We start from the raw sequence: 26,788 nt of genomic DNA on the forward strand, positions 1-26,788 counted from the left end.
AAATGACCCACAAGAAGGGACAAAGAAAGCTAGCAATAGCTCTGGGCTCAAGACCCTCCCATTTAGCGATTCCTTCCCCAAATTTCTAGCTGAAGCCTGTAGGGTAGAGGTCACTGACACATGAGCTGAGGGTGGGGCTCCTCCAGGAAAATCCAATGGTAGGAAGAAAGGTAAATAGACACCAGGAGGCCAGAAGAGGGTATGGCTACTCATCCTGGTGATTCTGTGATTCTTTACTGCACAATGAACCATTCTCAAACTTAGTGATTTGAAGCATTAATATTCCTCATGATTCTGTGGATCAGCTGGGCTCAGCTTGGCAGTTCTTCTGCTGGCACTAGCTGAGATCACCCATGCGGTGGCTCCACCTAAACCGGAGGGTCTAAGACGGTCTCCTTCATATTTACGGAGCTGGCTGCCGGCTTCTCCTTCCATGTGGTCTCTCAGTTCCGTGCGATCTAGCCCAGATTTCTTTTCATGGGGGCAGGAGTGGAAGCTTCAGAGCTGAAGTCCTAGCCTTGAAAGTTGCGCAGTGTCACATTACTGCATTCTCTGAACGAAACAAACCTCGAGTCCAGCCCAGATTCAAGGGATTGGGAAGTGGATGCCCCATCTGGATGCCTAGAGTGACCAAGCCACATTGCAAAAAGGCACAGACCCAGGGAGGCAAAGAATCAGGAGAGGCCATTTTTGAAACAATCTACTATACCCCTTAACCTGCAACTGACCTCTTCTATGTCCCTTCACTCTCTCCCCACCCAGAACCTGGTTGCTTTGATCTTGGTAACCACTTGAGGCCCAGCTCCTTTAAGGAGCCTTTGTGTAAATTCCCAGCAATGGTCCCTACCAGCCCATACTCATTTTTATTCACTTATCCATCAATGCGCTCAATCACCAAGCTGTCATTAAGACCATCATAGTGCTACACTGAGCACCAGGGACCGGGTGATGAAGAAGATCCAGTCCCTGCCCTCAAAGAGTTTCTAGTCTAAAGAGGAGACAGGGAATTCAACAGATCATTACACAGAATATAAAGAGTAATGCCAGAGGGGGCTCAGGGCACCTGGGAGCACAGGAGGGCAGCCAACTCAGCCTTGGGGTCAGTGACTTTCTCAGGATGAAGAGAGATCTCCAGGTTGATAAGGGAAGTTAGAGCTGTCCTTATGTGTGGGCAAAGACGGCTACTAACAGCTCCAGACTTATGATTCTGATTGCCCTTATCTGGGCCACAGGGTCACTACTGGAACCAGGGAGTGGGGTCAGTCTCTCTGAGCCACAGGGTCTGAAAATGGAACAGAGATATTACCCATGGGAAGAGAGTGAAAGAAAGGCTGATAAGCAGGCTGGACACCAGGTGTGCTCCCAGGCAGGTGACTAAATTACAGCCCTCAGATTTGTCCCCCAGAGGGATGCCTGGTGAGGCAAGCGAAGACTTGAGAGCATGGGGTCATATCTCTTTATGGCTATGTTTCGTTGTGTAAGCGTTGCAAGATTTTGCCTCTGAGTTTCTCCTGTGCAACTGAGCCTTGTCAAGTGGTTTTGAGGGCTAAATGAAATATGAAATACAGAGGCTCAGGAAAAGTCAGCCTATTCTCTTTGGCATTAAATCAAACGGGGGGTAGGATATATCCCAGTGGTAGAGTGCATGCCTAGCATGCGTGAGGTCCTGGGTTCAATCCCCAGTACCTTCATTAAAAACAAATAAATAAACCTAATTACCTTCCCCCACCAAAACAAACAAGGAAATCAAACCGGAAGGTCCGGGGCCTGGCTGACTTCGCCCTGCAGAAAAGGAGCTTCCTCCACCTAGTGGCCGGCGGGGCCACTGCGCTATGGAGTTGACCCACTTACAGAACCGTCAGGTTTCTTCCGGGTTTTGAGGCTCCGGGACAGCTGGCACAGCGTTTGCGGAGGGCAGCCAGCCCCGGAGAGCCGGCACGGGGCCGGCTCTGCCCTCTCTGTGGTGCGGGCTTGGCACAGCGCAGGGCAGGTGAGGTTGCTGGGCGGACAGATGGTGAGAGGGAGAAATTGTTTTTCCTGTTGTATTTGACACCGTGGACTGCCTGTCAGAGGCCTGGTTAGGGGCTGGAACGGCTCACCTGTGAGGGAAGGGCTTTCTTCTTTACCATTTTTGGGACGAGCCTCTAACTGCCCATCACTACCTTTTCAGGACTCTGGCTGGGGACTTTGACTTCTTCTAATTTCTACTTCACAGAAAACTTCAAGGCCTCGGGTCCATGAAGCTGGTGGCAGGACTCAGGCCAACGCCCAGGGACCCAGGATCCTAGACCAATGGCCTCCACGGCATGCCTCCTGGCAGCTACATGGGTACAGACACAGTTTCCGGTCGGCACTAAGGGGCTGTCACATGCCAGCACTTGATTTGCATCCAGCTCTGGGCTAAGAGCTTTACACGCACGAATCCATTTCATCCTCTCCTTGTGTCATCGACTGCAAAGCCTGGGGAGCCTGGGGTGGGCCCAGGCTCTGTAGCAGTGGAAGGAGACTTCTTGTCGTGCTGGAGCCCAGGGAAGATCCACCTTTGGCCAACACATTTCCTCCCCTCACCCCCACCCCAATCAGATTGAATTAGGCTCTGGTATTTCATAAATCACTGAGTCTTTTTATTTTTTTTTAAGTAGGTGGAAATATGGCTTTTATTTTATTTTGAGGGGTGGGTGGGAAGTAGTTATTTTTTTTTTTAGAAGAGGTACTGGGTATTGAACCCAGGACCTCATGCATGCTAAGCATGTGCTCTACCACTTGAGCTGTACCCTCCCCTCTTAAATCACTGAGTCTTAACACAGGGGGCTGAGCCAGATACCATCTGCCTGTAGACCCCTCCATGGGGAGAACCAGAGCTTACTCCAGGCCAGTAATACAAGCAGTAGTCATTGTTTACACAGCACCTCTCACGTGTCAGTCACTGTAATTGCTTCCTGTGTATCGATTCTTTTAATTCCCACAATAACCCTCTAAGGGAGGTACTAATATTTCACCCTGAGGGACAGAGCAACTAACCAAGACCACATAGCCCTGGCTGCCCGATTGCAGTGCTTGAGTTCTTTGCCTGCCTCTCCAGAGCTGACGCCTCTCCTGTGAGAACCTCCTTGGCCACAAAAGCCATGGGCTGCGATGTTTATCTGCTGGATTGTGTGTTGTGGGTCCAGGGCACCGACACTGGAGACCATTCCAGGCTGGAGAAAGTCAAACCTGATGTCAGGGGTGCTCCGAGTGAGAGGGGCCCTGATAGGAAGAGAGGATCCTTGGGTTCAACTTCCTCGGCGCCACCAGAATGGTCAAAATTAGAAAGGCCAACAATACCAGGTGCTGACAACGACATGGAGCAGCTGGAACGCTCCCACGTGGCCGGTGGGAATGTAAGCTGGTAGACCCCTTTGGAAAACTGCTTGGCAGTGTGTAGTCAAGCTAAACATGCATCTACCCTGCGGTGCAACAATTCCACTCCTGGGTATATGCAGGCAAACGTGCACCAGGTGACACATAGGAAATTTTTTTAGAATAGCTTTATTTATAATAGTTCAAAACCAGAAACAACCCAGTTGTCCATTAACAACAGAATGGCCAAACTGTGGTTTATTCACACAATGGACTACTACACAGCATGAAAAAAAAACATTAAAAAATATGGACTTCTGATACACACAGTAACATGGATGAATCTCACAGACGTAATATTGAGCAAAAGTGGATGTATGTGTGAGTCCCTTTTCATAAAATTCAAGAGCAAGCGAAACCAATCTGTGAAGTCAAGATAGTGTTCACTTCTGTGGGTTACTGACTAGGAGGGCAACAAGGGGACTTTTTGGGGAAACTGGCCATGTTTTGTATCTTGACCGGGAGGGTGATTGCCCAGAAGTAGACATTATACTCATCAAACTGTATGCTAAAAATTGGCTCACATTACTAAATGCATGCTGTATCTCAAAAAGTTAAAAAAAAAAAAAAGAAGAGATGGTCAGATAAAGACAGTCTCTGGGTATGGCTGAGTTATTTTTGCCCACCCACATCCATTCTTCAACCAAACTATGAAAGGAGAGCCAAACTTTTTTCTTTTAGGCGTGCACGTCTCTCCTTTTCAGTCCATGTGTTTTAGGTGGAGCCCCAAAGCAGAGCACCATCTCCTCTAGCCGCAGCAACTGGCTTAGGGGTGGAAACAGATCCAAGGGGCTAAGGAGTCAATCCCAGAATTTTTTGTTCGAACCAAGAAAAAGACGCAGTGGCCAGTCTATCAGGATACAAACCTGCAGCTGCCAGGGGCCGTCTTACTACCTTCTGGAGAAAGTCGGCCAGGGAAAGAGGACAGGGGACAGGACAGCAGAGTGAGATTAAACTCTTCCTGATGGCACTGCATCAGAACCTGAATCCAGCCATCCTCGTACAAGGATTTTTCATTAGGTGAATCAGTAAATTTTCTTTTTTAGATAACCACTTAAGTTTCTTATAGTTATAACTAGTCTAATATGCCAGGAATCTTAGGTAAAATTACGAGAGGTATGGGGGTGCCTGGAACAGACAATAACCATTGAGCTTTGTTCAGTCTGTTTTGTGGGTGCTGTTGCTGCCCCGGCCGAGTGGCTACCTGCTCTCTGAGGCCATGGCCCTGCCAGAAGATGAGCATGGCAAGCCCAGAGGTCACGTGGAATGGACTCCTGTCCCTCTGTATAAAGGGTTCTTGACTTGGAATCCAGAGAACCAGATTCTACTCTCTACTTTGCTGCTTTGTAGCAGCAAGACCTTGGGCAAATCACTATACCCCTTTAAGCCTTGTTCCTTCCCCATAAGATGGAGTACCATCACCCAGCTCAAAAGGTTGTGACACAGATCAAACATTAGTTTCCCAGTTTTTCCAGCTTCTTCCTGCCCCCGGGTGAGTTAGTGCCTACATCTTATGCGTTCCCACAGCACCCTGCATAACCCTCTGATCATGGCCATAATGATCTTTAACAGTGTGTGAGCTCCCCAGGGGCAAAACAGTGTTCATGCCTGCATCCCCACACCAACAGGGATGGGCACACAGCTGGTAGGGACTCCTGAATCCAGACTAAGAGGTCCCGCAGGCCAAGGGCTCATAGTATGGCAGCCCACTCACCTCTCTGCCCTTCACTCCTTTGCCTGATAGGTGGGGCTGATTCTGACACCTTAGGTGGGGTAGAAGGACTCTGGGAAAATTGAGAGGCAGTCTAGGCTTTGAAAGCTGAGAGCTGTGTATGGCCTTTCCCAGGTGGAAAAGAGCAGGTGCCCAAGACAGTTTGCTGAGTGAAGAATGGGAGCTGAGGCTGCCTGGGCACATTCCCCAGATCTCGCTGTCTGAAACAAAGGTTGGACAGAGGGCTCCTGATGCCACCACGTACACTCCTTTCCCAGCTCATTTCTGGGTCATGGAAAAGATTCTTCCAAAAATCACCAGGCCTATAATAAGCCCCAGGGAGCAAACCTACTGCTATGTAAGGGCTGAGCGGGAAGAGGCCATCTTTCTTTATGCATCCTCAATCATTCATTCAACAAACACTGCAGGACATACAACTCTGTACATTAGGGAAGTGGAGATGGATGAGGCCAGGCCCCTGCCCTGAGGGCGCTAGCCCGGAGAGGGCCATACTGCGGACAGCTTTCATCCTTGCCTCGCTGGATGTCTCCTTTCCTGCTCCCCTGCGTTCCTTCTCCACAGAGTAGCCACATCATACTCGCAAACAAAGTAGATTCCCAGCTTGAACTTTCTAAAGACTCCATGAGGCCCTCCATGACAGAGGGGCTGGGTGAGCAGAGGAGCTTGGACTGATTCAAGGCACCTGGAAGACGCCTACAGAGTTGGCAAGCAATTTGATGTCTGTCTCTGTCTCAACTCCCAAAGTCAGTACTTAGGGTGCTGGAAGTCTGGGGTGAGGGTGAGAGGTAAAGACACACACACTAGATCCAAATCCCAGGTCTGTTCAGTTGCAATCTGGCTCATGGGAGAAATTCTTTATTTAGGTGCTTCAGTGATCAAGAGAGAGCATGAGTGCACACACACATATCCACACACAATACGTAAAGGCATTCACAGGCCAAGGGAGAGGGAGCGTGGGGAGGAGGCCACGAGAGCAGCTGGGGGCTTCTTTGCCCCAGTGAAGAGGAACCTCAGATGGTGACCCTCCCTGGAATTCCTGTTTGAAAGCTCCGAGGTAAAGTCCACTCCCAGGGACGTCCCAGGCCGTAAAACATAGCCGTGCTAGAGAAATCTAGGTGTGGGGTCAGGGAAACGTCTGTTTCCTCACTCACCGCAGAAACTTACACTAGCTCTCTTCTTCTCCTGGGGACCCATCCTGCCCCTTGGTACCCAGAATCTCCTGGTGGATGATGGGGGAGGACTAGCACCATAGCAACCTGGGCAGGTGGTCTGCTGCACAAGGGGAAGGAGAGGGCCAGTAGGGCCGAAGGGCAGCAACTAACCTCTAAGCTGGCTGGCAGGAGGCAGGTTGCCTTTAAGGGCACAGAACCATCAAGGAAATTTGCAGGTGGAGACTTCCTCATATGACCCTGGGTCAGAGCACCTCTGATGGAGGAGGGAAAAGGCCCCTACTGGAGCTTCTGATGATCCCACTGGGTACTGAGGCCTCCGTCAGCTCTAGTGTGTCCCCAGTTGCTGCAGATCCTTAGCACCATTCAGGAACTGTGGAGGACGAGGGCGAGGGGGACAGCAATGCTCGGCCAGGACCGTGTAACTGCTCCAGGTGGAGACTTCACGGTGGGCAGAAATCTGTGTAACTGGCCAGCATCTGATCCCAGGCTCAGCAAAAGGAAACTTTTTTGGGGGAGGGGGAGTGTAACATTAACTCTAAGCTTCCGTGTGGCAGCCGCTTCCATCTGCCCTCTCCTGCCCAGGCCAAGGTCTGGCATGGAAGCTCCAGGTTTCACTGGAGACACCTAGAGCCCAGGGAGAGCTCAGCTCTTTAGCTGCAGAGACTGGTCCAAAACTGACTTGCAGAGGAAAAGATAGGCCTGGGGCCTCATGACATATGGCCCAGAAGGGCTGGGGACCGGGAAAGGCCAAACTCCAAACTACAACCCACGTCCTGTCAAGATCCCTTCTAGCCTTACCCTGACCTTCAGGGCCCATTCCAAAGGGGAGGGGCAGGGGCGGATTTGCCTGGACCAGTCAGAGGCTGTCTGTGGTCCACTCCTGCCTCAGGCCTACGTATTCTCCAGGTGTAAGAAAGGAGGAAGAAAGAGCCAAGGGCTGACCATAGTTACAGGAAGCTGGCTCATGGCTGGTTCAACCTGGGGTGCTGTACAGAAACACCTTTAGCCTTCCAAGGTGGTTGAGTCTTTCTGAATGGGCTGCCTTTGCACAGGAATCTGGCCCAGAGGTGATGCCATTGTTTTTGGTGACCTGTAATTTGAGAAGGAATAAAGGCACAGGGTTAGCTCGTGGCGGTAGTGATGGTCCTCCACGTAGCTTATTCTGATGGTAGTACAGCTCTTCCAGGCCCTTGGAGCAGTAAGCAGGGCAGCTCTCCTTCGCTGAGGGCCGCCACGTACAGGGCACAGGGCTGGGTGTTTGGTTCCAGTATTCCATCTCATCCTCATGTCAATTCTGCAAGGGTGGGGCTAGCACACCCATTTTACATATGAGGAAACTAAAGTTCAGAAAGTATAAGTGACCTGCCCACAGTAGGACTGCAGTCTATATCTTTCCTCTATACCAAACCATCTACTCTGCCTGCAGGGCCCTGCATGACCTGGATGGCACAGAATGACCATTCTCGCCCTCACATGGAATGTTAAGTGGCTCTCCTCTCCCTGTCTCACCCGGCACCACCTGATAGTGTCCTATTTGTTTATGGATTTGTTTAGGCTCTGCTTCTACCACCAGAGGGGGATCCAGAGGATCAGGGAACAGCACTGGTCTTGGTTCCTATGGTAGCCCCACGTTCAAAGCAGGACTTGGCTCATAAAAGGTAGTCAGTGTACATTTGCTGAATGAATGAAAGCTTATCTCTAACAGCTCCCTTTATCAGTACTACAACCCCACATACATTATCTCTAACTATCACATTGTCCCATTAACGAGCACCACTTGGAAGCGGCAGAGCAAAACGAACAGGCTTTGGAGACAAAGAGGTTTGAATCCCGGGTTTAACTCCCAGTAACCATGTAATCTGGGGCAGGTCACTCAATCTACTTGACATTAGATTTCCTTGGGTTGTAAAGGGGAGGAGGTCCTAATTCAGAGCCACTGTTGCAAATTCCATGAGACTGAATTAGGTGTTCAACAAATTGTACTATAATCTTACAGAAAGGAACTGGAAGCTCAGTGAGGTTTACTGACTCACCTAAGGTCACACAGCTGGAAAGTGTAGAAAGAAAACAGTAAACAACACCAGCATTTTCAAGTCAGAGAGCCCCAGGGCAGGGCTCTGGCTGGCTCCAAGGTGGCTGCCAAGTTGCCACCAGTCATGCTACAAGGGAGGTCTGCTGGAGCAGGAGGGGGACCAGGCTGGGCCGCCAGGGCTTGTCTCAAGTCCACATCTAAGAGGAGCCTCCAGAGTTCTCCCAATTAAACACATGTCAACCAATAAAGTGGAAGATCCGCCGCAGGGTGGGAGAGGAGACGTCAGGCAGAGCTGAGAGGACCAAGGAAGTTCTGACCTCAACACTCTGTATTTCTACCACCTTTCATTCATTCGGCTCTGTAAGCAACGCAGAACCAATCACCAAAGTCAAAGCAATCATTTCAGCTGGCCTGAAACTTTCCTCACCTGTAAAATGGGGATAACCAATCTCAGAAGGTTATGCTGTGGCACACTGTCCACACCACACAGTTCCCTTCTGAGAGGAAGGGAAAGAACTGCATGGGCCCTCACCTGTTCATATCACATGGCGCCACAACCTCGTCAGCAGGACACCCTGGAGGAGCATGCTGAGTCAGACGAGCCTCAGTGTGAACTACGGCTCTGCCTCATAATACCACTTTGTTTTTTATTTTATTTCTCACAATACCACTTTGAATGGTGGTTGCCTATATCTGTAATATTAGAATAACAATCCCTTATTCCCAGGATTGTTATGAGGATCACCTGAGAGAATCTGCTTGGTATACGGCCTGCAACAGACCAGGAGCTCAAAGAATGTCAGTCATTTTCAAGATTATCATGAACAGATGACTTTGTTCATCTCTTCCTTTCAAAGCACTTATCACAATTTGTAATTACTGGTTGTTTACATACTTATTGTTTGTCTCCTCCCATCAGAATGTAACGTTATGAGAGTAGGGACTGGGTCTGTCTTGGCCAGAGGGTGTTCAGTAAGTATTTGATCAATAAAACAATCTGGTCATATTCGGTAATAACCTGTAGAGGGAGCTCTTGCCACAGAATTGCTGGCCTTGAAGACTAGGGTACTCAGTCCACTGGGGGTAAAGTTTCTGTAGTTAGATTGCTAACAGCCAGAAAATCTAAGTACTCTTAGGAGACCACCAAGGAAATCGTTTATGTTCCTCTACTAAAACCTTCAGCCTTGCAGTTCTAAAGGCTGGGGAGACGGTGATGGGAGAAGAACTTAGAGGAGACACTGCTTTCTGCTAAGTGATTGAGCTGTTGACGGAGAAGACTGCCAGGATTCCATTTCAGCCAGGGAGTATGGGGCTTTGTTCTAAACCAGAAGCCCTGGCTCCTGCTGCAGACTCTTGAATTTCGAAGTATGATTACTCACTGGTTCTTGTGTTTGAAGCCGCTGACGTGCGCTTGGTACTGTTCTATGGAGTTCAGCATTATCTTACACGTCTTGCAGGGATAGCCCTTCCCGGCTGCAACACACATCAAAGGCAAGATGCTTAGTTGTCCAGTAAGAAGGGTGCTGGGGGCTGCTGCTTTTGATAGCATGCGCAAATGCCCTTCTAAGGATGGATGGGTGGGATGAGGTCAGGTGAGTGGCCCTGGTAAGAACCCCTGAAGCCTCAATGCTCAGGGGGCACATGGGTGCCTGTGTGTTCCTTGGGGCTGGGAACCTCCTCGCTTCCCTCTGAACCCTCATTCCCAGCATTGAGCCTGGTCCAGAATAGCTGTCTGTTCAGTATATAAAACACTGACAGAACAAAGAGGTGACATCTAATGTAACTGTCTCTCCCACTTGACTGTGCTAAGTGGCCTCATCAAGGATGCCCTTCGCTGAGATCTCTGGGAAGGTGGCACACTCCTCGGGCTTGCAATAACAGTAATTAATGAGAAGGCCTGCTATGAAACTTAATCTAAACCATGAGGTTCACAGAGACCCTGTCTCACTACCAGGGATGCTCCAATGACAAAGTGGCCTTTCTTCCCACGGTCTGGCGGAGAGAGCATGGGGCAGGAGTCAAGATATGGGGCTGGACTCCTGACTCTGCCTTCATGTGACCCTGGCTAAATCCCTTTCCTTTTCTGATCCTCAGCTTTTCCCATCTATGAACCAATTATACCACAACCATAATACCTACAATAAAAAGTAGCTATTTACCAAGTGCCTAGTATAGGCCGTGAACTTCATAAAATTTTGACTGGCCCTCATAATGATCCTGTGGAAGCCAGTATCATTATTCTCTTATAGATGAAGAAAATCAGGCATGGCCACACGTCCAAGAACGCAGAGTAAGTGGCAATCTCAGGCTGCCCTGCCTCCGAAGGCTGCACTTGCTCTAGCAGGCCGGGTGCTAGCTGTGCAAGATGCACTGCACCATGACTTTAGGAGTCTCTTTGACACCTTTTGACTTATCTGTCATCCTAAAGTCTCACAGCTCTGGAGTGAGTTCATCGAGGTTCAAATCCCAGCTCTATCATTTCTTACCTGTAGGACCACAGGCCAGTTATTTAAGCTCTCTGGGATCTGGTGTCCTCATTTATAAAGGTGGGGCTTCTCTAAGACTAAGGTTCCTTACCTATAAAATGAGGTTACTATTAGTATTAACCTCAAAGGTTATTGTAATGATTCAAATAAAAGCCAACTGGCATGCAGTAAGTGTTCAACAAATGCGAGCTTTTATATTATTATTTCACTCCTATGGGTTCCATGAGCCAAGCTGGCAAAGAGATGGAGAGTGTCTTCTAACCAGTCTCTCACAGCAGCTGCAGCTACTGGGAACACCCACAAGCTCCCCTAGTCTAGTAAGCTGGCCAGTGTTCCCTGCTACGTTTGTTTCTCTTGTATCTTCAGGTACTTCCTGTAAGACACATCCCTTTAAAGCATTTAAGGGCAAAATTACTGCAATCAGAGTTCAGGCCTTTTTGACACACTGAAGGCCAGAATTCATGGTTCAACACGAACAGGGAAAAGATGCACAATGGACTAGCCGAACCACTCTCCCCGCAAGGATGTGGAGTGGGACCTGGGGCTGGTGTGCGGGTGACAACCACTAATAGTTAAGAGTCACTGATGCCCAGATTACAACAGCCCACTCTTGTTACCTATTAAGCACCAGCCACCATGACAAAATTTTGGCTATTTATGCCCTTTGATTCTTACAACAGCGCTGGAAGATAGGTCATTATCTCTATTTTTCAGAGCAGGAAACAGGCTCAGGGAGGTTAAGTGGTTGAGCTGGGATTTGTGCTCTGGTCTGTGAGGCCCCTGTTCTTCCCTGGGCACCACAGGCCTCTGCACTCTCGCACGCGAGGTACATCTCAGCACACAATGTGCTGATCTGGAAGCTAGATTCAAATGGTCATCTGGGGCAAGTGAGGAATTCACTGGTGCTTCGAAAAAAGCACATTTGTCCAGTACCCACACTCATACACTTTCATCTGCTTTTCATTTTATATGTCTGATGTTCCAGTTTACCCCTGTGATTTTATGAAGTGTAAATTACTAGAGCTGATTTTTAAACATCTGGTTTATTTAGAAAAGCACCTGTAGCTCCCGCCTTTTACTGCCAAGACTTCTGAAAGACCTGTCTACAATTGCTTCTCCATTTCCTTGTCTCTCAATTACTTTGCAACCTATCCCGCTATACAACACACACACGCTCTCTCCCACTCCTTCTCTCTCTCCAAGGCCAATGCTGGCTTCCTTGTATCTAAATGTAACGGACAAAATGGACGCTTATGAGACCTCACTGTATGTGACCTCTCAACAGCACCTGGCAGAACTGGTGACCCCTCCCTTTTCAGTCTCCCTGCCCTTAGCTTTCCGCATGCCCGCGGTCTTGCTTTTTCTCCTCTGGACGCTCCTTCTCAGTTTCTTCTGCTGTCTCTAATCTGACCTCACCATTTAGTACTGACATTCCAAGGGCTAAATCTTGATGTGTGGCCCCCTTCACCATGCTATCCTGGGGGTACATCCCAGGGAGTCTCAGCTGCTGGGAGAAGAAGGATTCTGAGGATAGTATAAAATCTGGCAGAGGCTGCTGAGGCCTTCAGACAAGAAATGTGCATGACAGGGAATTTAAATCAGATGTTGCAAACTGGTGGCCTTTGCCCCAAATCTGGCTTGCCGATAGGTTTGACTCACAGAGGGTTTAAACGTTTAAATATTTAGTTGCACAATCAGAATTCTTATTCAAATCTGGAGGAGGAGCAGCGTGACCGTGGCGGTCCGGGGAGTGGGGTGTGAGCGGGGTGTGAGCGGGGCCCCCTTACCCGATGAGTCGGTGACAGCGGGGTCTGCCAGCCGCCCGTAGTGCGCCATAAGTTTGAGCTTGGTCTCCTGTTTCCTGTGTTTCTTGCCCACATAATGTTGCTGAGCCATGACGGGGTCATTGAAAGTCGCGTGGCACAGGCTGCAGAACTTGTCTGGATCTATCATCTCTCTATTCTGGTGCAAGGCTAAGGTGGAGGCCACAAGGAAAGGGTTTGTAAGGCGTTTCGACAGAGCTGCGGTGAGAGAGTTCAAACAGAAATGATGAAAAAACCCAGAAGGTGCCAGGCTTTCGAGTACGCTGAACGCAAAGAAAGGCTGGGTCACTAGCTAGCCACACTTGCAGGAGTGGCGCTGCCTGTGTGAATCACAGCCGTCTCTAATTGGGAAAACTGAGAGGATGTGGGGGAGCCCGAAGACCAGCTACTCTGTGTGGCAGCTTTAACTACTTTAGGCTCGTGGGTCCTGATCTTCTCCTGTTCTGAGGAGGCTCTGCACTTCTGCCAACAAGTTGCCAAATGGCAACAGATTAGAGATGCACATGCTTGCAGTCTTCCCATCCCTCAGAATCCCCCAGAACTTCACAGCAAATAGGACAAGAAGTTTGGGTGTCTATTCCCATCCTCAATGTATCCCCGTTACAGATCTTGAAGCCAATGCACAGATACAGAACCTGAGGGCCTGGAGGGTCATCTAGGAAAGGCACCATACTAGGGGGGCCTTTTAGGCTACACTGCCTTTTAGGCCAAGTAGGGGAGAGGAGGATAACACTGACATTTAGTTATGAGCTTTGTACATATATTTCCTCTTTTGGTCCTCAGAACTCTGCCATGAGGTAGGTAGGTATCATTTTGCCACAATACAGATAAAAACTGAGGCTCTGATGGGTGAAATGACTTACCCAGGATCACCCGGCTAATGAGTGAATCCAGGTCTGTGTGATCCTAAATACCAAGCCCTCTTTGCTATGCCAGGCTGCCGGGGTGTGGCAGGGAGACCTGAAGGATACAGCTCATGCTTCAGAAAGCATCCCTGGCTCTGGCCCATGAATTCAGTTAATCAGAGCCGGGTATGGGCACATGTGTAAGCCTCCTGTGGGCCAGCAAATGTCCCGATGCTGACTGCAGGCTGCGCTGTGGCCTTGTAAAGTGGACGCCATGACTCACTAATGAGTCCACACAGCTGGAATGGTGTCAACCTAGAAACCACTGCTTTAAACATGTGGCCTAAACTCCCCCATTGGTGGAGGAGGGGTAGGGCTCGGCAGCTCTCACAGACAGATGCTCTTTCATCCCTTTGCCACTTCAGTGGGGGAAGTTTTGAGGATTTTCAGCAAGCCAGAAGAAACCTGCCGGCTTTTCCCACAATGGCTTTCCAGTATAGGGAATCTCAATTTCCCTGGCCACTGATTTTCCCTGGTCATTGTTTCAGAATGTAATAAATTGAAAAGTAATGTACATGTTGTAGAATATTTAATAATATGAGAAAATATTCAGTACGTGGTACTGAGTGAAAAAAAACTAACGGGTGATGTACAGAAAAAAGGCCAAAACTATTGACTAAAAGGGTGCTTTTGTATTTTCCAAATTTTCTACAATGAATGTAAATTTCTGATATTAGAAGAGAGATAATAATGGTCATTAAAACATAAAGGTCATTTTTTAAAAGAAAAGAAGCATCAGTGATGAATGGTTAAGTAAAGTTGGAGGAACCACTTAATGGACATTTAATAAAAAGGAGAGCTATGGAGTCTTCTCTCAGGAAACAATCTGAAACACTGAAAGAGTATTGTACAGGGATGTTTGCTGTAGTGTTACTTATAAATATAAATGGGGGGGGGGGAAATGTAAATGTTCACCATTCAGAGGAACTGTTAAATAAATGTGGTGTGATGGGATATTACAGTCATTAAAAATGCTTATGAAAATGTTTTTAATAATGTGAAGAAATATAAATGTTATATTAAATGAAAGGAGTATAAAAAATTATACACGATATGACCATATCATTATTAAAAGATATATGTGCAATCTATATGTGTACTTATATTTTTAAAAAAATTGTGCTCGTATTTTGAAATGTTACCAACATATTAATAGTGTTTCTCTCTTGGTGGTAGGATTTGGGTGATATTTCACTTTCCTCTGTACCTTTTGCATTGTTTGAACTGATCAAACAATAATGAGTATGCACTGTTTTTATAAAAACAATAAGGTTAAAGGATTCTATGCTCATATATGTAATCTAGGTATACATAAAACAAACATACACACAGATATACACACGTACATATAACAAAAGATTACAGGAGGAAGAGTACTCCAAATGCTAACAGTGGTTATCTTTGATAAAATTATGGGTATTTTTCTTTCCATTTATCTATATTTTCCATATTTTCTACAACATGCTTGTATTACTTTTACATTAGAAAAATGTTTAATCTCAGAAATACAGTTATAAACTTATATAATAACATGGAAATGTGCCTAAACTACTAACTTAAAAGTAAAAGCAGGATATGAATGTTACATGCACTATAATTACAACTATCAAAAAACATATCCTTTATGTGGCAAGGGCTGAAAGTAAAGATGAAAAATAAACTTTTGAATATGGAATCATCGGTCCAGGCATATTCCAGGGGATCTTCCCATTTATGGAAAGATAAGTGACTTTATAAAGTTCTGTTCTTAAGCTAGTTTCCCTCAGCCTAGCGTTTAATCTTTTGAGTACTATAAATGGTACGAACAGTGACTTTAAACAAAAACAATTAGAGCTAGTATAACTTAGTGACGAACAAGCCATAAGCAAGGCCAGTGACGTGCTCCAGGCGGTGGATGCCTGATCAGCCACTGCACTTCATGTGGGGTTCCATCCCTGGCTGTCGTGATGACGGTGACAATATTGACAACAGGAACTGTCATTTACTGAGCATCTATTATGTCCTAGGCTCTTTACACACATTATTTTATCCTCACAACCTATGAAGTAGACAGTATTACCAACATTTTACAGGTGAGAAAACTCAGGCATGAAGAAGTTAAGTCATACAGATGGTACATAGCAGGGCCAGAATTTAAACTTTGGCATCTGTGGCTTCAAAGTCCATATTCTGTTGTTTTATATAGCAGGAATGCTAGATTTGGGTGTGATAAGAGGGTGTAATTATGAGTGGCTTTTTACCCTATTTTCAAAGCTTTCCAAAACATCCTTGTCTTGTTTTTATAACATAACAATATAAAAAAGGACAAGTACTATGGATAGTATAGTCTTTTTGGTTCAAAATAGAGAAGCAAAAATTACCACGAAGAAAATGAAATAAAGATCAAAGAACTTTCAGTCTTGGCTAACTGTAGTTAGCAGAGGTCAAAAATCCAGAGAGTCAGGAGTTAATGAGACGAAAGTGAAGGCTGAGCCCAGTGGTGACAAGATAAAGGGGGCTATTTCAGAAGTCACTGCACTGGGAGTGAATTCGTGACAGCTGCAGACACAGCTCGCTGGGCAGCAGGGGCAGCACTGAAGTCCTCAGCTTTGAAAGGCAAGTCCCTGTCTTGAGAACAGGCAGCTCTGAGGATTAAAGTAAGCAGGGCATAACCTAAAGCACACGAAAAAGACGATTCAGCTTTTAACTTGGAATACTAATAAGGGCAGGTGGATGCTGGGAGGGAAAAACTAAGTGAGAGAGGTAGCAGGTAGCAAGCTCTCACGGTGTGAGTCCTGGAGGACTTTGGCGCTCCTGACTCATAATTATTTGTCAGGACAAAAGTCCAGGGCTAAGACGCTTCTATAGAGAAAAACTGATGTAACCAAAGAAAGGGCGGCTAAATGACTACCACTCTGAGGCTGCATTTTCATGAAGCTGGGTCTACTTTTGATATTTTTAAGGGCTCTCAAAAGCAGTTCAACCTCTCCAAGTCTGTGGCCCCAGCGAGCATTTCTGGGAGCACCTGGCATTGGTGCCTTGAGGCCGGGAGGGGTCCCGATATAGCACCACTCAGGAAAACCAGTACCTTCCACCTTAGTGGATTGCTGCTTCAGCTTTAAGTTCTTTGCGTGGGTCTTCCCCAGGTAGTGCGACTGGGCCACGACAGGGGAGGAAAAGGTCATGTTACAGATGGGGCAGCACTGGTTCTTGTCTTTGCTTCTGCTGCTCTTCTGGTTAGGAGAAAGAACACAGGTCTGATCACGCCACTGCCCAGCCGGAAAATCTTCAATGGTTCCCCACGGCCCAAAGGAGAATGGGCACTAAAGGCCCCCTTCACACGCTAACCCCAACCTACCTTTCCGGATTCTTCGCCAGCTAGTTCAGCCAACACTCTACTCACCATTCCCCATTTTGTTCTCTGTTGCTTCCTTGTTTTACGTGGGCAGTTCCTGCTGCCTAGAACGATTTCCTTTCCTTCCTGCCTGGCGTATGTCTGCTTAGCCTTCAAGGCTCATTTTAAATATCTCTTCTGAGAGAACTCTACCCAAGAAAACTACTCAGTGAACAATTATCAAGCCGCTTTGTGTGATTATTCCAGGAAGATTCAATCTTGCTCCTCCTTTGTATTCCTGGAGTGCATTAAATAGACCCCTATCTTACCACTTGTCACCCTAAACTGACAGTGGCATTGAACTCAAGTGCAATGCTTGGGCGTGGACTGCTGGACTCACCTGTTTCCTATCCTTAGCGCCCTGCTGGAGTCGGGCACACAGCAGGTGCTCAGTGTGTGCTGAACAAGCAGGTCACTGGGTTTTATTTGATGATTATGATTAGGCTAGAAAACAATGTATTTCAAGCCTATATTAAGGCTCCCAGCCTCTCTCCCAGGTCTGATCTCTGAATAAAGTATTCATTCTAAGATAGCATTTTTCAGCCTTGGCACTATTGACATTTCGGGCTGGGTACTTCTTTGTTGGAGGGGGAAGGGCCCATGCTCTCATCTGAACTACTGGGCTACCCCAAGAGTTGAAGGAACAGAGATATAGAGGGGAAGTGACTTGCCCAGGGTCACAGAGTTGACCCTGTCTCTCTGAATTTCACATCATAAGAAAGGCAACGAGGGGATGAGCCTAGTGAATGTCAAAAAGGGATGAGCAAAGGCCTTCCAGACCTGGTGTCACTGTAACAGGGAGGCACAGTTTGTAGAGTAAACTTTTACTCACTGAGCATCCACTAAAAATTGGCATTTTACCTCACAATACCCTTAAGACGTAGGAACTACTATGTCCATTTTAGTGAAGTACAGAGAGGTTAAGTGACTTGTCTGAAGGCACCCAGCCAGTAAGTTGCACAGCTAGCACTGGGACCCAGTCTGCTGGCTTTTCATCCCATGATGTCTGCACAGCCTGCCATGGAACAAAAATAATGGTACACTTGAGGGGCTGGGGTTGTTTTGGCCTAATTCTCACAGAACTTCTAAAGCAAAAAGCAAATGCATTTACATCTTGATCAGAGCAGATATTTGGAAAAGTTCCTTCCACTTGTTTATTTCAACATTCAAGTGCTTCAGCTCTTTCGCCTGGGTCTCAAGAAAGCAAGCAGCCTGGCTTTTCCTCCACTTTCTCTTCCGGAGTAGGGAATGGACAGCTGTCCCACTCTGTCAAACCACTGGGTGTAACGCAGAACAATGGCTCCATTCACTGAGCCCCTCCTATGTGCCAGGTCCTGTGTTGACTGCTTTTTATAAACATTCCCTCATTTCAGTTTGGAAAAATCCTGAAAGGTAGTTGATACTAGCATCCTCATTTTATAGAGGAAGAAATCAAGGCTCGGAGAGGTAAGAAGACTTGCCCAAGTCACACGATGGGCTGGGATTTGAAGCCAAGTCAGTCTGACTCAAAGCCCACGCTCTTTCCACCACACCAACCTGCCTGCTGGCTTCATCAGGAAGTGAGCGATCTCAACATGGCAGCTGGATTACCTGATCTGAGTCTAGCTTCTTCGTTTCCCCCTTTAATGTCTCCATTCCATGGATTGCTAGATATCTCTTCACTTTGTTGGCATGTTTTTTGCTCTGTAAGAACCCAGGAAAAAGATCAAATATAGCCAAATGCCATTTCATAGCTAAGGCACTCAAAAACACTACATTTTCATCTGATTCATCCTCACAAAAACATCAGAGGAGGAGAGGGTTGGGGGAGAAACCTAGTTTACTTTGTTCCTACTCTGTACAAGGCACTTAAATGCTGTCAAATCTAATTTCACAACAATTTATGAAAAAAATTATCATCATCTCTATTTTACAGAAAAGGAAACTGAGGCTGAATACAGTGAGGTTTCCTGCCCAAGATGAGTAGCAGAGTTCTGATTCGAACACAGGTCTATTTAAAGCCAAAGCATATACTTTCTGTTACACCAAACAGCAAGGGAACGTGTAAGTATCATGACCCTGATTTGGGTGGGAGAGATGAGACTCCGAAAAATTAAGTCAATCTTCAAGTCACAGCCAACATGCATGGAGGCAACTTCTGGACAGCTAGGAAGTAATTTCATTTCACCATGCAAGCCAGGGAGAAGTGTGGGCTTGGCAGTGGGTCTGGAAAACAAAGCCATTCTAAAGGTGCGAGGGCATACCTGGTAGTGGGCCAGCTTCTGGGACTCAGAAATGAGCAAGGCGCAGCAAACCTTGCACTGGGTGTTGGTGAAGAGACACTGGTTCTTCTGGATCATGTGCTCCACTGCAGAGAGGAAAATGGAAAACCTCTGGGTTAAAAGCCTTCCTCAGCAGCACCGTCTTTGAACCCTGCCTCAAACGCAGGCACCGAGGAAGGGAGTGCCGTGCTGTTCGATCAGCGAACCTCAGTCACCCCTCCCCTGCCGCTTTCACGACTCGTGCTAGAGTCCAATGCCACCTAACCTATTACTTACTTTATAATTTTATGTAAGCCAACTTTCTTGACTAAGTGAATTCTTTCAAAAAGGAATCTTTAAACTATAAAAAGTAAATGCCAATAAAAATAAATACAATAAAAATGAAACAACTGTAGCCTGATGCTGGTGTGAGAAGCTTGCAGCTCTCCCTGGAAAGAACACGAGAGTGGCTGCTTAGCATGCACGAGGTCCTGGGTTCAATCCCCAGGACCTTCTCTAAAAACAAGTAAACGAGTAAACCTAACCACCCACCCCCCCCCAAAAATAAAAACAAACAAACAAACAAAAAACCAACAGAGGGGCAACTGTGAGGAGAGGCGTTAAGACATGGCAGCAGCTGACCGGTGTCTCCCCAGGCAGAATCAGAAGGATTGAAAGCACCGAAAAGGGAATAATTTTCTCACTGCTCTTGATATGATTTCAAAACATCCAAAATTATCTAACGGGCCACAGAAGCTCCGCACTGCAGGAAACCGTGGCATTGTCCTGGGCTTAATCGTTGGGCCTAGAAAACAAAGCCTTGTTTTTTGAGGAGGGAGTGAAATCTCGCTCGAGGCATGAGTTCTATCACGACATCGGTCATCTACGCAGGGGCAGAGCCCAGAGGACCGGGAGCGGACAGCAAGCTCGTGTTTTTTATCTTCTACTCTGGACCAAGAAGTGGTCAAGACTCCCTGGAGGAAGGTTCTCGGTGGGAACTTTTAAGGTGCCTCTCCCTACACCACAAGATCTAAAGCTCGTTCACGCCAGCCCTTTTGGGAAGAAGGGCTATTGTCTGGCTATATTTCTGCCCCTTAGGGTCTCTTGTTTATTTTCTCATTTTTCTCCTACAGTGTTTGGTAGATTTTTGTGGCAGACTTTGGCTAACCCAGCTGTGCTCAGAGAAACCAAGGGAAGTGAGTCTGTGAACATATGTGGGCCAGAACTTTTTAAAGGGAAGGTAAGAGGCTCCTCAGAATGCAAAGCGCACGAGGGGAAGTGTTACCCAGGAGTCAGATTCCAGCCTTCCTCTCTTTGCCTAGAGATGCTAGAATTTTGTTTTATTGTGTTCCCTTTGAAGGATATTCAGAATCTGACTCCCAAAGTCTAAACAGGGCAAGGATCACGTCATTTTTGACCTTGTGTCTCCAGCATCTAACAAAATGCCTGACCCACAGGAGGGGCTTGGTAAATACCTGCTGAATGAATGAAATGTACTTCTTTGGCCTCAAAAAATACACTCACACAGTCCACAAACATGGATTCAGAACGCCTTCTAGGTGCCACTCTGGGCTTAGTGCTGGGGCCATGTCAACAAATAAGACAGAGTACAAAGTAAACAAATGAGCAAGACAGTGACAGAGCGTGAGGAAAGCTATGAAAACCAAGTAAGTGGAGACAGCGATGGGGGCAGGATAGACAGTGAAGACCATGCTAGGGAGATGTCAGCCACCAGGTCTGGGAGAAACACCGCTCCAGTGCTGACAGCATCTCCAGCCTGAGACGGCGTCAAGTCTCTGAGGCAGGGACGAGTTTGGCATAAGCAAGGAATGAGGGGAAGGACAGCTGGGAACAGAGTATGATGAAGAGAGAAGAGTGGCAGAAAATAAAGTTGGAGAGACAGCTTGAGGCCTACCAGATCGTGCTAAACAACTGTAAGGTCTCCTAAGCCATGGTATGAACTGTGTATTTTCTTCTCAGCACAATGAGAGGTGGCCAGATAGGTATTATATGTTTTGAAAAAATTAGCCTGGTGGTTGTGTCAGCAGACTATGGGAACAGGAATGGAAGCAGAGAGAGCAGGGAGGAGGCGGCTGCAGTCCTCCAGGCAACAAATGATGGAAATCTGGACTAGGCAGGTTGGCAATGGAGATGAGAAAAGTGGATGACAGGACAGATAGTCATGGAGCCTGGCTTGTTAATATTCATGGGGATGATGGGGCCTGAAGCAGCAAGGCCAGGAGGCTCCATTTAACTGTCAGACGCAATTATCACAGGGTTGGCAAGGTCAAAGGGGCAGTCAAGGGGCTTCAAGTGCAGAAAGTTGTGGAGAGAGTCGATAGACCATAGCATCCCAAGGCGTCCCTAAGAAATGTGTATAAAATTCCTAACCTCCTCAGGACCATCTGCAAACAGCTTCTGAAAGTCAGGTGCACCTTGCCAGACTCTAGGTCTACAGGTTCTGATCGTTGCCAACATGGCCTAAGATATCTCTTCACCTGAATTTTCCTTTAAATGGAATCCAAATTATTCCTTGATAATAGTTTTCAGTCTAATTTCAGCCTTCAAATGAGAGTCAGAAATGTTCTTATGAACAATCACAAGATCCCACACTGTGCCTTACAATAGGAAGTATTTTCTGTAGGAGATGCCAGGGAGATGCAGTCTTCAAGAGTTGTCGAGAGAGAAGCTAGAGAAAGAAAATTGTTTAAAACCTGAAAAAGTTTATATGAGGTAGACTTTTTGTGCGTGTGTGTGACATCATGTATAATCTCTTCTGGGAAGCACACAGAAATTTCTGATGAAATATGTTTACAACATTTTGATAGTGACTGGTAAGATTAAGAGCCCTTCGTGGGAAGGCAGACTTAATCACTCAGCTGATCACCAGAATTATGATAAGTAAAATCATTTTTAATCAGACAGTTCTGTTTTATATGTACTCTAAAGGTATTATTTTCCTAATTTGCCTTCTTTATTAAGAGATATCTAATAGGAAAAAAAATCTGAACTTCTTTGAATACCTCTCTCTTGCTGGCAGTTTTGAAACTAAATTTCCACATGTGATCACAGTTTAGCAGAGAAATAACTTTAACAAAAGGAGATATCAGAAGCTCAAATTATCATTGGGACTAACTTCATGAATCATTCAGAATTTCCATTGGTTTTGAGGCTATTAAAATGAATAAATATGCCATATTTTTCTGCCCCCCCCCAAAGTGGATGGATTAGGAATTATGTTCTGGAAGTTGATCTGACATCCAATTTCTTCAATTGGTTGTAGTGGGTGAAGGAGAGGAGTCAAGGACAACGCCTACATTTTGAACTTGAGCACTGAACAGATGAGAACTGGAAGACAGCCTTGGAGGAAAAATGAAAGACTTTTCCTTTGGCCATATTAAACATGAGTGGTCTGTCACACATACGGACAGAGATATCAAGCAGTCAGTTGGAGATTCAGGCCTGGAGCTTGAGGGAAAGGTCAGAGCTGGAGATACAAATTGAGAATCATCAGTGTATCAATCATATTTAAAGCTGTGGACTGGAAGAGAATGCCTAATGTAGATGCAAAAGGAAAGAGTTCCTGGGACTGAGTCTTGGACCTTCCAAATTTAGAAGTCAGGCAGAGAAAGTGAAGCTGAATATAAAATGAACATAGGGTGGGACCTCCAGCTATAGCAGAGTGAGGAGACCCTCTTTCCCCATAGCAACTGTAAGACTGGAATAAACTGGCAAAAAAGACCACGTGAGTACTCTGGAAATTGACCAAAGGCACTTAAAAAGCTGGGAAGCATTTATGCTTGTAGACCTGCAGAAATTTGGCTAAGAACAGCAGGAATCTGGGACTGCTCTCGTCCCTTCCCACACTCAGTCAGCACAGAGGTTCTACCAGGAAGAGATAGGATATGAGAACCAACAACTTCCCCGTGGAAGTGGTGGGCAACACTCCGATCTAGTTATAATGTTGGTGGAAGTGATGGTCTCAGAGGCAGGTGAGCAGGACAGGCCAGAGGATCTATTATAGCCCGAGGCTGTGGTCATGTTTGTAGCTGAAACCGTGTGGCCATGGGGACCTAAGAGGCCCCAAGTTAGCCACATGCTCCTGGCTAACTCTGAGGCTGCACGCATGCACAGAGGAGATGCAAAAAGCGCCTGACAGTAAAAGCCAGGGATGATTTTTTAAAAGGCCTGAACTTTGAATGTGTTTTCCTACCAAACCACAGATCCAACAGCAGAGGACTGAACCTCACTGGCTCCAGGTATTTACTGACTCACTGGCTAACCACTAAGCAACATAGAGCCACACAGGAGACAGAAATTATAAACATCCACCAAATTGGGAATATTTGCTCTTAAAGTCTGCAGTCACCATGTAAGCAGTTTTCTCCCAAGCTGTGAGGAAGTCCTAATTATTCCACGCATGAAATCACATGGAGAGACTCTGAGACCACATGGAAAAAGAGATGCCTGGCCAGCCTCCAGAAGTCCCATCTCACTGCTATTCCAGCTCCAGCCACCATCTGATTGCAAGTGCATAAGAAACCTCGAGTCAGAACTGTCCAGCCAACCCTTTCCTAAATTCTGGACTCACAAAATCTGAGAGGTTCATGAGGCTGGAGTAAGCGAAGGTCCACAGAGGGAAAAAGAACTTCCATGAATTATCAGAATTCCGGGAAGGTAGCCTGAATGTGCATTCCTGTTGCCCAGATATGTACATGCAACTCTAATCCAACTACCAGTTACCTGAGGGGACAGGTTTGATCGGGGAAATTAGGCACTTAGAAAATTATTGGAAAGGCTGAAGGTACCAGGTTGGGCCTTCCAGAAATGTCTCTAGGAAAAATGTATAACTGTTCCAATAGGTGAGCTCCAGTCTCTGAGGCCTCCATCACAGCCTTGCTGAAAGAAGAAGCTTCCATTGTCCCTGAAACTGCCTCTTAACCTGTGAAGCTGGAGGATGGACGCTGCAGCACTGATGTAGGAAGATCTCATAGTTCCATGACTTTTCTTGATAGCAACAATAGCCAATAGCCATAGGAATATGGTCCTCACTGCATTTCTGCCTTCCAAATCTTATAAAGCATCTGACTGGCAGGATTCAGTTCGTACCCATATTGTAGACCATCAGAAGATATCTGGGGTAGAAGCTGAGAGATCTAGAGCATGAACTACAGGGCTGATTTTCACAGGGTGAAAGAAGTAGTGACAGTAAATCTAGACGTAGATAACTAAATTAAATGTGAATAGTCTAAACAGCCCACTCAAGAGGCAAAGATTATCAGAGGATAAAAAAGCAAGAGCCATACAATGGAATTCTTTTAAGTAATAAAAAGGAATGAAGGATTAATACACGCCAAAATTTGGCTGAACCTCAAAAACATGCTGAGGAAAGCCGAATGAAAAGACTACATATGATATGACTTCATTTATACAAAAGGTCCAGAAGAGGCAAATTTATAGAGACAGAACACAGATTCGCGGTTGCCTAGGGCGGGAGGTGAGAGTGGGGATTTCATGTAAAGGAGCACAAAGGAACTCACTGGAGTGATGGAAATGTTCTAAATTGCAATAGGGTTATGCGACTTCATACTTTTATTAAAAATCATTAAATTGTACAGTTACATTGGGTGAGTTTTATGGTTTGTATATTATAACTCAATAAAAGTGCTAAGAGAAAACAAAAAACCAAGGTGAGCAGAACTTCATGTTACAGGTGTCTACCCAGACCTCATATAAATTTTTGGACAGAGTGAGGAGAGTAGGGAAATAAACCGGGTTCTAAGTGACAGTGTGCATTCATACACACATAGTCAGTTAGCTTTTCAAAGCACAGGTGCTGTTTTCTCTGCTTCAATGTCCAGGACATACTTTCCCTGTCCCCTGAGGACAAAGGTCACTTCCTCTTTGTGCACTCCCCAATTCTTAGACATTCCTCTTTATTGCACCCACTACATTATACTGCAATTTCTTTGGTGTCCGCTTCCTGGACTAGACTACAAGCCCCTCCAGTGAAAGGACTGTTTTTTCCTTATTTCTGTAGCTCTGACGCCCAGCCAGTCCTGGGAACAGAACAGTTGTCAGTTAATGTCAGATTAATGAAAGGAAAACTGCCAGGGGTGGGAGGTGGAGAAGAGGCAACTTTGTGCCAAACAAGTTTGAACGTATAAGGATGAAAGGGACAGGAGCCCCGTATTGATTTAGGAGTCAGACTAGACGAGTTTTCAAGCTGGAGAAGTATATACCAGAGTACAGGTCCATGTACCACCCCAAATTTAAACAAATTTAATCTTCCTTGGGTGCGGTCAAAAATTCCATTTTATCCAAGGGCAATCAGTTCACAAGCAACATATTAACTTTCCAAGATTAGTCTGCTCAGCAAGCAACCAAACCTTTAGAGAAATCTGATTTCCCAGCAGACTGCAGGACAGGATTAGCACAGAAGCCCAGCGTGTAGACCTTAGTTAGACGTAAGCAGCTAGCACTGCTAAGGACTGTGAAGGGGGTCACACAGCGGGGTCAGGGCAGCTCTTCCCATCCTCCTCTTTCTATCTCCACCTTACCCAGCGCCATGTCAAGTGCAGAGCATGCTGGGAAGCTTCAGCCCAGAAGTGCCCCGTGTATCCTGTTCTCCACAACTTTGGGTCAGGCGTAGGATACAAGAAAACTGGAGCCAAAGTATGCCCTGGCCAGGTTCTCAGGCTCCTGGTCCCCATCGTAGAAAAGGGACCCAGCTGGTGGAGACAAGAGACACCAAGAAACAGGGGTAAGCCAGGGCTCAGTTACCAAATCCAGGAGGAGCCCTGGGGTAAGGAGAAAGCCTCCTAGAGCCCTCGGAAGTGTGGGGAGTGAGAGAAAGGAGGCAAGAGACACTAGGGGTCGGGGAAACCTGGACACTAGGACGAGGGAGAGTCAGGGAGAAATGAAGGGGCCACGAGTCAGGCGGGGAAGGTTCTATGACTCTCCGAGACGTCTTGGATGACATGCCTCGAGGACTCCAGTCCCCGAATTTACGAAGAGCTCTGGTGGATAAGGAAGGCGAGGGAAAGGACCCCGAGGCCCGGGCGTGAGAAAGCCCTTGACCATCTGCGCGCGACTCCTGGAGTGCTGTGGCCTCAGTTTTCAGGGGAGCTGGCCAACGGAGCCCGCCCCCGCCGGGGTGCACGAGTCTGGGAGTCCCGGGGCGCGTCACGCAAGGGGGCGGGCCGGGCGCCAGGGGGGTGTGACCGTGGACCCGGGGGCTGGTCCGCGTTCCCGCGCCGCGCGTTCGCCACTCCCCGCGAACCGAGCAGGCAGGAGAGGGGCTTCCCGCCTCGGAAGACCCCCGGACTCACCTTCCTCCCTCCCCACCGGCTGGGCCCCGGACACTGCTTCCCAGAGGCGGCGCGCCCTCTCGCGGTCGAAGCGCAGCCCGTCCGGTTCCCGGCCCTCCCGCTCCTCCAGGCTGCTGTATGGCCGGGCCCCGCCGCTGTCCGCGGCCTGCACCGTGCCCAGCGCGGGATGCTCCATCTTCCCTGCAAGCCCTAGCCGGCCGATAGCCGCTCATGCACCCCGGTCTCGCGAGATGTGGGTGGGAGGGTGACTTTGCCTGGCCAGCAAATCTCGCGAGGTTTGGGCACCGCCGACTGC

General features: G+C 47.2%; 1 protein-coding gene across 3 annotated transcripts; it reads right to left on the bottom strand.

Annotated features, from left to right (window-relative positions):
• Window positions 1–5,953: 5,953 nt before the first annotated feature.
• Window positions 5,954–26,704, bottom strand: ZNF346 (zinc finger protein 346). Of its 3 annotated transcripts, none has more exons than XM_006198948.4 (7): window positions 26,494–26,704; window positions 19,166–19,269; window positions 18,513–18,605; window positions 16,617–16,761; window positions 12,609–12,794; window positions 9,715–9,808; window positions 5,954–7,393 (listed from the first exon to the last, which is right to left on the bottom strand). In XM_006198948.4, the coding sequence occupies exons 1-7, from the start codon at window positions 26,666–26,668 to the stop codon at window positions 7,306–7,308; spliced, it is 885 nt and encodes a 294-aa protein (XP_006199010.1). In that variant the 5' UTR covers window positions 26,669–26,704; the 3' UTR covers window positions 5,954–7,305. The 3 variants fall into 3 exon arrangements, with proteins under 3 accessions (XP_006199010.1, XP_015090435.1, XP_072803281.1); XM_015234949.3 differs by having other exon boundaries at window positions 12,609–12,842; XM_072947180.1 differs by lacking the exon at window positions 9,715–9,808 and having other exon boundaries at window positions 12,609–12,842.
• Window positions 26,705–26,788: the final 84 nt, after the last annotated feature.

This window comes from Vicugna pacos, chromosome 22, assembly GCF_048564905.1.
Source record: "Vicugna pacos chromosome 22, VicPac4, whole genome shotgun sequence".
In the NCBI taxonomy this organism is placed as follows: domain Eukaryota; kingdom Metazoa; phylum Chordata; class Mammalia; order Artiodactyla; family Camelidae; genus Vicugna; species Vicugna pacos.

What these genes read in the sequence shown, in the direction of transcription:
- ZNF346 (XM_015234949.3), bottom strand. Translation starts at nt 26,668, where the DNA reads ATGGAGCATCCCGCGCTGGGCACGGTGCAGGCCGCGGACAGCGGCGGG. An exon ending in AGAAGCTGGCCCACTACCAG is followed by an intron (nt 18,606 to 19,165) that starts GTATGCCCTCGC and finishes GGGTTCTTACAG; the next exon opens with AGCAAAAAACATGCCAACAA. An exon ending in CGCTGTCACCGACTCATCGG is followed by an intron (nt 9,809 to 12,608) that starts GTAAGGGGGCCC and finishes TGTGTGTTGCAG; the next exon opens with CCGGGAAGGGCTATCCCTGC.